Consider the following 12,904-nt stretch of genomic DNA (forward strand, 5'->3'; position numbering starts at 1 on the left):
GTTATCTTTACATTACATTTTTAAAGTTGGTAGCATTTTCTACACCACAATTAAGTTTTCTGTAAATTGTGATGGTAGAAGTCAGAAGTCAGTGAGCATGGCTTATGTCGTGTGACTGTTCAGGCTTCACAACCACATAATGTATTTACATTTCCTTATATAGTCTTTTTAGTATTTTCTGGAGTTTCTAATTGTGTTTCTTTTTCTTGTGCTTTTGACATACTCTCAAAGTTTTCTTCCATATAATAAGATATCCTATTGATTGGTCCTCCTGTTGGCATCAGGAAGCCATGGAGCTTCTTTCCTTCTGTTCTAAATAGCTCAGTTGCTCTGTAGGACTTTACTGCTTTTCCCGATTGATTTCCCTATTTCTGGATCTTGTTTCTTTCTCTTTTTCCTTTATTGCTGCATCATGTCCTCAGGTAATTTCTGAAGAAAGGTTGTGAGGGTGCTAATTTTTCCAAGTATTTGCATGTCTGAAAATGCCCTTTTTGAATCATTACATTTTATTTGATAGTTGGCTAGTTACAAAATTCTAGACTGGCATTCAAATTCAAATGTATAGCCCCATTATCTTCTGGCATCACTCTTGCTGATAAGAAATCTAATGGATATCTGCCTCTGGTTCTTTTGTGAGGTTTAATTTTTTTTTAATCTGAAAGCTTTTAGTCTTTATTCCTGGGCATCTGAAATTTCGAAGTGATATGCTAAATTAACCCTTTTGGGTCTTTTTTTTTTTTTCCTGTTTATTTAGCTTTCTTTCATGTTTCAAATGCCTATGATCCTTTAATGCCTGTGATCCTTTACTTTCTATTAATATTAGTGACCATTCTCTTTGTTATTTTAGTGTTACACATACACACACACCTATATTCTTTCTGTTTAGTCTTATTTAGAGTGAAGGGGAAGAGATAAATTTGTCATTTCTAATAAGCATTGTGACTCTCTAAGTGGGTAAGGATTTAGAATACAGCTATTAGAGGAACAGTTGATATTTCAAAGACTATAGTCTTATACTTGTTCTTGCATTCTAAGTTATTTGAATCCCATTTTTGTTACAGATTTGTACTGTGATATTGGACATACATGGTGTGGGCTCTAATGGTACTTATTGTAAAGCAGTGGCTGTCAGACTTTTTGACTGCAAACTATAATAAATGCATTTCATAAACACATTGTACTCATATAGATGCAACACATTAATTGTGTTAAAGATTTATTTGAGAAAGAGAGAGAAGAGTACATATGTGGGAATGGAGGGAGAGGCAGTGAGAGAGAACCTTCAAGCGTATTCCCCCTGCACAGGAGCCTGGGGGTGGGGGTGGGGTGCTTGATCTCAGGGACCCATGAGATCCTGATCTGAGCCGAAACCAAGAGTCAAATATTTAACCAACTGAGCCACCCAGGAGCCCCGCAACATGTTGATATTTTATATATATTTTAAAATTCTGGTCATGACCCACTAAAATGACTTACTACCCACCAGTGGATTGCAATTCCCACCTTGAGAAACAGTTCTACAGAGCAGTTCCTTAAAATGTGAGCCGGATACATATTCACACTGCGTAATGAAAAACAAATTAGAGATAAGTAGGGAAACCTAATAGGACTTTTGTGAGGTTTCTGTGGGGTTTTGTTTGTTTTAAGATTTGTTTATTTTAGAGAGCAAGTGTGAGGGAGCATGTACAGGCTGGAGGGGCCGAGGGAGGGAATGCATCTCAAGTCAACTCCCCACACAGGGTCTGACAACTCTGAGATCATGACCTGAGCTGAAACCAAGACTTGGGTGCTCAACCAGCTGCACCACCCAGGCGCCCCAGGGCTTTTGTGAGTTTAAAAGGTTGTGTTAATCTTCAAAGATGAAATGTCTCACTTTCCTAGCATTGTCTTGGTTCTCCTGCCTAAGACAATGCAGGGATTTCTACAGTAGTGAGAATTTTTTAGTGGTATCAAATTTTAGTCTTGAAAAAATAGAAGACAGTTAAGATACATTTGAAAAACTCACCTTCAAGTTTAAACCAATTATGTATTTTGCAAAGCAAGGCTGCACATCTGTTTTTTAGATAATTCTTTGTGCAGTTTTTCTTGTATTTTCCATTGTTCCCATGTTGGGGATTTAGTAATGTTTTCTAGAAGAGCACTTTAATAAATTCTTAGCTCTGATGTTGTTGAAGAGATAATGTAAATTGGTATTTCAGATCATAATATTTTTAAGTTGTAATCAAATTTCCTTGAGGAATTTTAAAGACTTAAGGCGTTTAAAATTGTTGAATATGATACACTGTGATAATAATTACTGGTAAAAATTGCCGGTCTAAATTACTCTCAAGTAAATACTTAGGGAGGTCAAAATATACTTCTAGGTTTATGACAGGACTGGGTTTTTCTCTTCATTTAAATGGCAGTCACTAGGATTTTAAATACTCACCCTTTATTTGTTCCTGATTTATTTATACATTTTAGAAGAAATTAACAATCCATTTGATTTAGATACACGTCATCATTTCAAGAAGACCTGATTTAAACTGCTCCAGCAAAAATTTGGGGTCTCTTCTGGTAATTAATTTTAAGGTGACTAAGCAAATACTGTGTTATACTCAGGGGATGATGCAAACAATTACACTGCGTGTATCCACCATTCCACTTGCTGTATGATGAGGTACTATAGGTGTTCTTATTTTTTCTTGTGAACTTACATGTTTCCATGGGTGATTTTATTTTTAAACCACTAAGTGAACTTCTGGTAGAAAACACCAGTGGATATTTCAGATAGAGAATCCCTGGCAAAGAAGCTTTCACCATAGGAACTGGAACGGACAGTATCCACATTGAAAATGGCAAATGGGGGACACCTGGGTGGCTCAGTCGGTTAAGCCTCTGCCTTTGGTTCAGGTCATGATCTTAGGGTCCTGGGATCAAGCCCCACATCAGGCTCTCTGCTCAGGAGGGAGCCTGCTTCACTGCCTGCTTGTGATCTCTCTCTGTTAAATAAATAAATAAAATCTTAAAGAAAAAAAAGAAAATGGCAAATGGATAATTAACATTAGCCCACTAAAAACGACCAAGTCAGAACAATATGTGACATTACTGCCTAAATATTAGACATGGCCAAACTGAAATATCATTGAGATTAACAGACTTCATTAGCAAGTATTCTAATAATGGTGAAGTATGAAGTGGCCAATGTAGATTTTCTCAGTCCTTTCTATATTTAACAAAGAGAATTATTATACCTTCTTTTTCTCACAAGTTGTTATTCATATTTATGAAATATAGCCAGAATATTGTCTGATCTCTTTTCAAACTATTGAAATGTATTTTTTGCCTTTTTTTTTTTTTCTTAAGAGAAAATTCAGAATAAATTGTGTTTCAGAAAGGTACCTAAGAATTGGGACATAATAACATCTACAAGTGCAAAATACTTCATAACTTCTTGATGAAAACCATAATTGTCTTTTCTTCCTAGGATAACCATTATAGAAATGTTTTTGACCTATATAAAAATGTTGGATGTCATGAACCTAGTAGTTTCTAATCTCTTGAAGACAGGAAATTATCTCTAGCTTTCAGAACTAAGGATTGTTTTGAAAGTTAAATTAGCACATACGAAATACTTATTTTTGTGTTTGGCGTGTTTGGCATGAAGGACACACTAATGTTAGCAGTGGTTTTATATTTTATTATGTAGCACAACAAACTGCTTAGTAAGAACGTGTATTTATAGGAAGGGTTAGGTGGAAAAAGATTTTTCTATTCTTTAATACCTAAAAATAATTGAGGATTGGAAATGTCTATTTTAGGGGCACCTGGGTGCCTCAGTTGGTTAAGTGTCTGCCTTCAGTTCAGATCCTGGTCCCAGGATCCTGGGATTGAGTCCAGAGTCATGCTCCCTACTGAGCTGGGAGCCTGCTTCTCCCTCTCCTCCCCACTCTTGCTACTTCTCGCTCTCTCTCTCAAATAAATAAAATTTAAAAAAAAAGAAAAAGAAAAGAAAAGAAAGGTCTGTTTTCACTCAGAGACAAAGGAGTTGCAATGTTAACAGATTTCTAAATATTTTTAATGTTTGGGAAGACAGGGGTGTCCTGTCCCATCTGAGCATTAGGTAATGCTAAAATAAAGTTCTGGAGGAGAAAAATTAAATCTTTAGGTTCAGAAATGAATTACTGAATAGAGAAGCTATGAAAAACATGAATTTCTTTCTAGAGAAGACTCTCAGAGTTAGGTGCCCAGAAAATGAAACATTTTTTTCTTTGTGTGGACCAATCCTAGAAATCATTTTATGTCTTTTGACATATTAGAGGCTTCTGGCCTGTGCTATAAAAGAAGAATGCCTTCCATTTGTATTCTGTTTTGAATTATATGCACTCAGTTTCATGATCATTATCTCATTAATCCATTTAAATCTACCATCAATAAAAATGGTTTTAAAAATTGTCATTGATAAAAATGGTCGTTGTTATACATTCTTAAGCATGGATATGATGTAATAATTTACTATCCCTGCCACATTCGATATCCAGCACCAAGTTGAACTTATTCTATAGCCTGTTTTTTAGTGCATAATCTTTATTCCTCAAATTTAAGAGTTTTTTCCAAGCATCAAATGTATATTTGTTGACTCTTTATATACCTTACACTAGATGTAAAAGAAATAAAAAGGAACCTTGTTCAGTGAATGATCCTTGCCTTTGAGGAACCTGAAATGTTTTGGTAAAAAAAGAAGTATTTGTTAAATACAAGCTTGAAGATAATGCATACTCAGCAGTATGTTTGAGACTGTGAGTACTATCTGTAGATGTTCAGAGAAGGGAGGGATCACTGTATCCTTACTTCCTGTATCCTGACTGACTGTATCCTGACTGTATCCTGACTTACTTAAGGGAAATTTTGTGGAGAATGTGAGATTTCTTATCCTTAGAGGGTTAGTAGGATTTGGAAACAGGGAAGGAAATCTGGTAAGGTATTTCAGGTAGGGAAAAGAGAGCAAATGCATGGCCTTTGGAGAACAAGAAAAGCAGTGATTTCATGCTGAGTGGGTAGCAGGAGGAAGAAGAGAATTAGGTCTAAAACAGACTCTTGTATGAGTTTGTATTGCTTTTAGCATAAAGAAAAAATAGCTTAAAAATGTTTTTAAACTGTTAGAACTGAGTTACTTTGTAAAGGTATGGCACTTATTTTCTCTATATTCTCCATCACTATAATGGAATTTGATTATGTATGAAAATCTAATATATGTTATAATAAAGATACAAGATTAAATAATGAGGATATAGATATCTTTATAAACAGAAAAAGGTATTACTAACAGAAAACTTGTGGGGATTTTCTGTACAGTATGAGTTGAGAAGGATTCTTATAGCTCAAATAAAATAATCATCCCTTCTCTAGTTATAACACATACCCAATCTAATAAGTTTAGCATAATTGGGAAGCTTACAAAAAGCAGAGGTATTCATCTTATGCTTCTTCAAACTAAGTATCAGTGTAGTAGATATCTACATGACTTTTTAAAATTTAATTTCAATTGTCAATAAATTGAAATAATTGAGCTAATTGAAGGTCCTTGTTTACAGACGTGAAAGTTCAAAATTGAAGTTGTTATTTTTCAGATGTTGGAAACAAAAGGATTTAATACATTTGTTAGAATCAAATCAATATAGTGTGCCCATATTTTTGTAATAAGTAGAGGGTAAAACAATAAACATTTACTGAATGTCTATTATGTGCCAGGCACTGTGCTAGATGTGAGGTGGTGGGGAGGGAGAGAGAGACCCAGAGATAGATATAAAGATCACACTTGTTTCTTGTCTGTAGAGGCCTCATAGTTTAGGAGGGTTATACTTGTAAAACAATAATTGCCACATAATATAGCACAATAAATGTTATAGTAGAGATACACACCTAAGATACACTTAGATAAAAGTGGATTAACCAATTAGCATCTTAGAGTTTCTGAGGGGAATATGTTTCTGCTGAAATGTAATAAATGGGTAGAGTTCCCAGGGTAGGCAATGTGGGGGAAAGGGCATTCCAGGCAGAAGAAACTGTAAAATATTCACAAGTTGCAGGGAATATGGCTTAACCAAATTGAGGGTACATGCTGGAAAGTGTTAAGAGATGATTGTTGACAGTAGATAGCTGAATTTTGTATACAATCCTGAGGAGTTGGGGTTCAATTTGTAATTTTTGGAGGATCATTATTGAGTGGGACCAGATTGATTTCTCCTTTTAGCAAGATTTTAGCTTTTAAGATTGTTTAGAAGATAAATCAGGAGTTGTAGTAGTTATGGAAACAGGCAAGAGGAGCAGTTAGGGTATCACTTTTGTATGCTAGATGATGATGAAGGGCATTAAAATGGCAGTGGGAATGACAAGAAAAGGATAGAGTGAGATATGTTAAACAGAATCAGTAACATTTAATTGTTGATTATGGGTAGTGAGAAAGGAGTAAAAGTCCATTATGTTTTCTGGTTTCTGGCATGAATGATGAGATTAGATGGATGAATTTTTCAGTAGATTTTTATTTTCCCCACTAGATTTTTGAGAGAAGCTTTATGTGTATGAACAGCTTCTAATAAATTAATAAACATATTAAAGGTAGTTTCTGAGTAGGTTATTTCTAAGTTTTTCTTTATTTTTATTTATAGATGCTACTTCCAATGAACAACAAGAGCTTTTCTGTCAGAAGTTGCAGCAGTGTTGTGTACTGTTTGATTTCATGGACTCTGTTTCAGACTTGAAGAGCAAAGAAATTAAAAGAGCAACATTGAATGAGCTGGTTGAGTATGTTTCAACTAATCGAGGTGTAATTGTTGAATCAGCATATTCTGATATAGTAAAAATGGTAAGATTTATATAAATTCAAGTAAGATCTAAGGTGTAATTATGAATTACTGAGACTGATTTTTAATAAATGTGCAATAATCAGGGTACTCAAATGTTTTAAAAATAGTCCATTTGAAAGATTATCCATTCATTCCAAAGATGTATCATTGCTTATAATAGTTTGCAAATTCAGTAGCCACAGTGGCTGGTGGCTGCCGTATTGTATAGTGCAGATCCTGGGCTTAGGAGAAAGATGTAGGCTTAAGATTACACAGACTGATAGATAATTAAGATATAGGGCTGAATTGTCACTAAAGGAGAATGTCTAAAGTGGAAAGAGAAGAACAATGAAAAACTATGGAATTCTCCACATTCCAGATGTTGGGTAAAGGAGTCAGATCTAAAAAATTATATTTAGAATATTTTAATATACTTATAATGTCTGTAACACTTGAATTTCAATAAAAACTCGGGACCTTTAAAAAGTTAAATAACATAAATAAGTATGAAATCTCTGAAAAATAAATTACTGCTAACTTCATTAAAGTAAGGTTGTTTAGGATATTATTTATTAATAATTCAACCTTATTCTCCATCAAATGGTAGAAATTTGTTTAGGATGTGATGTTTGTATTTTGGTGCATAGTAACAAAATACAAAAAATTTAGCTGGAGTAATTAGAGAGTCACTGAGTACATAATTGAAACTTAACTGTTACCCGAGTATAGAAGGTTATAGCAAGTATAATTTGTACTTGTCTTCATTTCCTTCCCCTTGACTAATATATGTTCTGGGGGAAGAACAAAATGTAGTTAAATTTGGCCCTATTATACTAGTTGAGTTTTCTTTCATCTTCCTGAAACTAGAAAATACTGGGTTTTTTTAAATTGAAAATAAAAGCCTTAAAGAATTTTTAAAAGATCAGCTGTACAGAGAACATTAATCAAAATAAAATTGGCTTCTGAAACTCTCACAGACAGTGAAAAGTGACAGTTTGAAAATGGAAATATTGAATACTGATAAACTTGGTTTTTGTTTTGTGTTTATCATTAAAATATGTTCAGGGGAAAACTATTTCCATTTTACGGATTTCAAATGGTTTATGTTCATGAATTTTGAAAATATAGGAAAAAGGTACTTTTACTTTTATCTCTGGAAAAGTACTGACTTGAAGGGGCGCCTGGCTGGCTCAGTTGGTAGTGCATGCAACTCTTGATTCTGGAGTTGTGAGTTCAAGCCCCATGTTTGGTGTAGAGATTACTTGAAGTTATTGACTTGGATATTAAAATGACTTAAATATTTGCATATTGAAAATGCTCAAATATTTGACTCAAGTTATTCTGTAATTTACTATGTAATAATAAATTTTGGGATTTAATTTCTATCCCCAAGAAAAAAGATGTATATGATTTATTTATTTATTTATTTATTAACTTCTGGGTACTTAATTTCTAGATAAGTGTGAAGTCAACTCACCCTGTTGGCCCTGTAAAGCTCTTAGGTATATTTGTTACATACAGTTACTTTTGTTGGTGGCTAAAAGGTTATTTTTTTTTTTACCTTTATTTTATTCTACCAATAATAAATATGCTCTCAAAGGCAAATTATGCCCTTTTATGGGATATTTCTCCTTTTCAAGTTTTATCTATGACTCTCTGCTATCTTTGTGAAATTCCTATCCATCAAACTCTTGGTTCTGCCTTCATGTTGAGTTCTAGGAGATCAAATTATAGGTTATTACTTTCTAAGTCTTATGGTTGTACTAATTGACTGTTAGCAGTTCTTCCGCTAACCATAGATGCACTTCATAAGAATAGTTGGAAATTTGCTTGCACCACCAAACAGCTCTTTTCTCATCCTTTATTCCCTAAACCGTTTATTTCAGGTGACCAACTCCTTAATAGTATGGCCTTAAATGTTTACTAAACCAAGTGGTCTCTCAGTCTGTTCATCATTCTTCAAAGAATTTTGAGTTGGCACCACAGTCTAACCTTTGCTGGTGAAAAAAGATGTGAAGTTTATGTTGGTGCTGAGACAGTGTGAATGATGAAATTGTAAATATTGTATTTCATTGAATCTGAAATGAAGAATCTCACATCCTGACTTCAGAAGGATAAGCCTTAAAAAAAAAAAAAAAAAAAAAAGAGTAGATGAACTATGTTAAATTAAATCCCCAGTGGGGTATTATGAACTATGTCTGTAATAGCAGTGAAAGTAATCTGCCCCTCCCATCCCTCTCCTTAGTGTGGTGTGTATGTATAGGAATAGAGATCTTTTATCAGACTTTTAGATTATAAGGTAAGTAAATAGCTGGATTAGAATATGGAGGGAATTGCAGAAAACTGAAAAGGACCAAGGTTAGAGAAAGGTAGAGTTAGGAATTTTATGATTTTTCCTCCATAATCCTCTCCCTTCCTCTTTTTTTTTTTTTTTCCTGTTAAGCAAAACTTGGAAAGAACAACTTGTAATTTAAGGAGGGAGGAATCCAGAGGAAATCTTTAAATCTTTAGTAGGTTGACATCTGAAGAAGTGTCCTAGTTATGGGATAGAGAAAAAAGAAATGCCTACCTTCTTCATGTCTTGATGAGGTTTCTAGGTTTTGAACTAGGCTTATAGTCACAACTCTTAAAGTTATCTTTAAAATATTTCATTTACATTGTTTAATTATACAATGAAGAATATAAAGCTGAATTTCTTTTTCTTCACAGATCAGTGCTAACATCTTTCGTACTCTTCCTCCAAGTGATAATCCAGATTTTGATCCAGAAGAGGATGAACCCACACTTGAGGCCTCTTGGCCCCACATACAAGTATGAAACTTATTATATATTGACAATTTTTGCATTTATGATATTCTGCTGAAATCATGGTGGTTCTCTTTTAGATCTATTTAAAATACTTGACTTTTAGTATGTGTTCTTACCATTTTTTCCCCAAAATGTTTTTACTTTTTTTATTGTGATAAAGTATACTTTTACCATTTAAACCATTTTAAAGTGTACTGTTCAGTGGCATTAAGTACATTCACAGTGCTGTGAACCATCACCATTTCTAGTTCTAGAATTTTTTCATCACCCCAAGTGGAAACCCCCTTCACATTAGCAGTCACTTTCCATTCCCCTAACCCCACAGTCCTTGACAACTACTAATCTACTTTCTTTCACTATGGATGTGCCTGTTATGAATATTTAATGTAAGTAAAATCCTATAGTATGTGGCCTTTTGTGTCTGGGTTCTTTTATTTAACATAATATTTTCAAGGTTCAACAATGTTGTTGCATGTGTCCATCCCTCATTCCTTTTAATGGATGAATTACATTTCATTTTCTGAATATACCACATTTTGTTTATCCATTAATCATTTGATGGATGTTTTGGGTTATTGTAACAAGAGCTATTATAACATTCACGTACCAGTCATGCACCAATTTTTGTTTTAAGGTGTTCCCCATAAATTTTGATATGTTGTGTTTTTGTTTTCATTCACCTGAAGTACTTTCTAATTTTCGTGTGATTTCTTCTTTATTTTTTAGGAATATTTCTACATATTTGTGACTACCACATTCTTTCTGTTACTGATTTCTAATTATTTCAGTGTAGTTGGAGAATATACTTTGAATGTTTTCAATCCTTTAAGTTCATTGAGGATTGTATTAGGGCCTCACAGACAGTATATTCTGGAGAATGTTTCATGTGTGCTTGAGAAGAATGCGTGTTCCGTGGTTGTTTGGTGGAATGTTCTATAGAAAACTGTCAAGTCTAATTGGTTCATAACGTTGTTCAAGTCTTCCATTTCCTTGTTGGTCTATTATTGAAAGTAAGAGATTGAAGTTTCCAGCTATTGTTGTTGAATTATATATTTCTTTCCTGTTCTGTCAGGTTTTTCTTCATGTATTTTGGGACCCTGTTGTTAGCTGCTTATGTTTATAATTGTTATATTATCTATCTGGATGGTCCTTATCATTGTAACTCCAGAAAGTTTCTCAAGGTTATTTGTCTGATATTAGTATAGGCACTTCACCTCTCTTTTGGTTACTGTTTGCATAATATATATTTTTCATCTTTTTACTTTTAATGTGTTTCTTTGAATCTAAATTGTGTCTCGTAAAAGTTGGATCATGTTTTTTTAATCAGTTTCAATAATCTATGCCTTTTGATTGGAGTGTTTAATCCATTTACATTTAATGTAATTACAGATAAGGTAGGATTTACATCTGCCATTTTGTTATTTTCTGTATGTTTTATGCCTTTTTATTTCTCTATTTTCTGTTACTGCTTTTTGTATTAAACAGATATTTTCTAAGGTACCATTTTAACCATTTTAATTTTTTTTTTTTTTAAAGATCCCAGGATCCTGGGATCATTACCTGAGCAAAAGGCAGATGCTTAACCAACGGAGCCACCCAGGCATCCCTACCTTTGGTTTTTCTTAACTTTATTTTTTATTTTTTTAGTAGTTAACCCAGGGATTACAGTTAGCATCTTAAAACAATCTAGTTTGGTTAATACTAACTTAATTTCAATAATATACAAAATTTTGATCCTATATACCTCCATTGCCTCCCCCACTTCCTTTGTAGTATTATTTGTGGTTTTATTGTCATACAAATTAGATCTTTTTTAAAGATTTATTTATTTATTTAAGAGAGAGATAGAGACACAGTGGAGGGTGGGGGGCAGATGGAAAGGAGAAGCAGACTCCACTGAGTAGGGATCCAGATACAGGGCTCAGTTTCACTACTCTGAGATCATGACCTGAGCTGAAACCAAGAGTCAGATGCTTAACTGACTAAGCCATACAGGTGTCCCACAAAGTAGATCTTTATACATGCCCACCATGTACCATTTTGTAATTATTGCTTTATGTGGCTGTCTTGTAGAGCAGTAGAATAAATGAGTTATAAATAAAATACATTTATAGTGTCTATTTATGTATAGTTGACCCTTGCACAACACATAACACCAGTTTAAACTGTATGGGTCTACTTAAATGCAGATTTTATTTGATAAATACAGTACAGTGCTATAAGTGTATTATCTCTCCTTTATGATTTTTTAAACAATTTTAACTCCAGTATAGTTAATATACAGTGTTATATTAGTTGCAGCTTGTATCAGGTATGTAGTATAGTGATTTACCAATTCTGTACATTCCTCAGTGATCACTGTGATAAGTATACTCTTAGTCCCCTTCATCTGTTTTCACCCATTCCACCGCCCCCCTCCCCACCCAACCTGCCCTGTGGTAACTATGGGTTTGTTCATATTGTTGCAAATGGCAAGATTTCATTCTTCCTTATGGCTGAGTAATATTCCATTTTGTATGTAGGGGGGTGGATATATAATATTCCTTTGTGTGTATATATACGCACATACCACATCTCTTTTATCCTTATTCATTTATCAGTGGACACTTGGGCTACTTCCATAATTTGGCTGTTGTAAATTATGCTGCAGTAAACATAGGGGTGCATATATCTTTTTGAATTAGTGTTTTTGTATTCTTTGTGTAAATACCCAGTAGTGTAATGACTGGATTGTAGAGTGGTTCTGTTTTTAATTTTTTGAGGAACCTCCCTACTGCGTTCCACAGTTCCTGCACTAGTTTGCGTTCCCCCTTATGATTTTTTTTTTTTAAGACTTTATTTAGAGAACCTGATGTGTGGGGCTCCATCCCATGATGTATTTTTTTAATGAATTTTTTTCAGATTTTTATTTATTTGAAAAAGAGAGCACAAGCGGGGGCGTGGGGCAGAGGAAGAGGGAGAAGCAGGGATCCCCCCATCCCCCACATGGGGCTCAGTCCCAGGGTCCTGGGATCATGACCTGAGCTGAAAGCAGACTCTTGAGCAACTGAGTCCCCCACCCCCAGGCGCTCCTGGATAATCTATTGATCTACCTTTACATTCACTTATTCTTTCTTATGCCAGCTTACAGTGTTTTGGGTTGGTTTTGTGGGTCTGCAAGTTCACTGAAGTCCTCACTGTGCCATTCATTAGTGTTATCTGGAGCACTTCTATTTGGTTGAGACTGAGGGAGGGACAGTCTTTCTGACTTAATGCCATTGTGTGACAGTTCA

At 34.2% G+C, this 12,904-nt stretch overlaps 1 protein-coding gene across 4 annotated transcripts in view; it reads left to right on the forward strand.

The window, feature by feature from the left end:
- Positions 1 to 12,904, forward strand: part of PPP2R5A (protein phosphatase 2 regulatory subunit B'alpha) — a 60,995-nt gene that overhangs the window by 23,597 nt on the left and 24,494 nt on the right. For 2 of the 4 annotated variants that reach the window (XM_082702402.1, XM_082702404.1), the window contains 2 exons: positions 6,648 to 6,844; positions 9,534 to 9,635. In XM_082702402.1, the coding sequence (XP_082558528.1) occupies positions 6,648 to 6,844; positions 9,534 to 9,635 (299 nt within the window). The remainder of the gene's footprint in view (positions 1 to 6,647; positions 6,845 to 9,533; positions 9,636 to 12,904) is intronic. The other 2 variants (XM_082702401.1, XM_082702403.1) reach the window with 1 other exon arrangement.

Source organism: Mustela nivalis (assembly GCF_964662115.1).
Source record: "Mustela nivalis genome assembly, chromosome: 16".
NCBI classification, from domain to species: Eukaryota; Metazoa; Chordata; class Mammalia; order Carnivora; family Mustelidae; genus Mustela; species Mustela nivalis.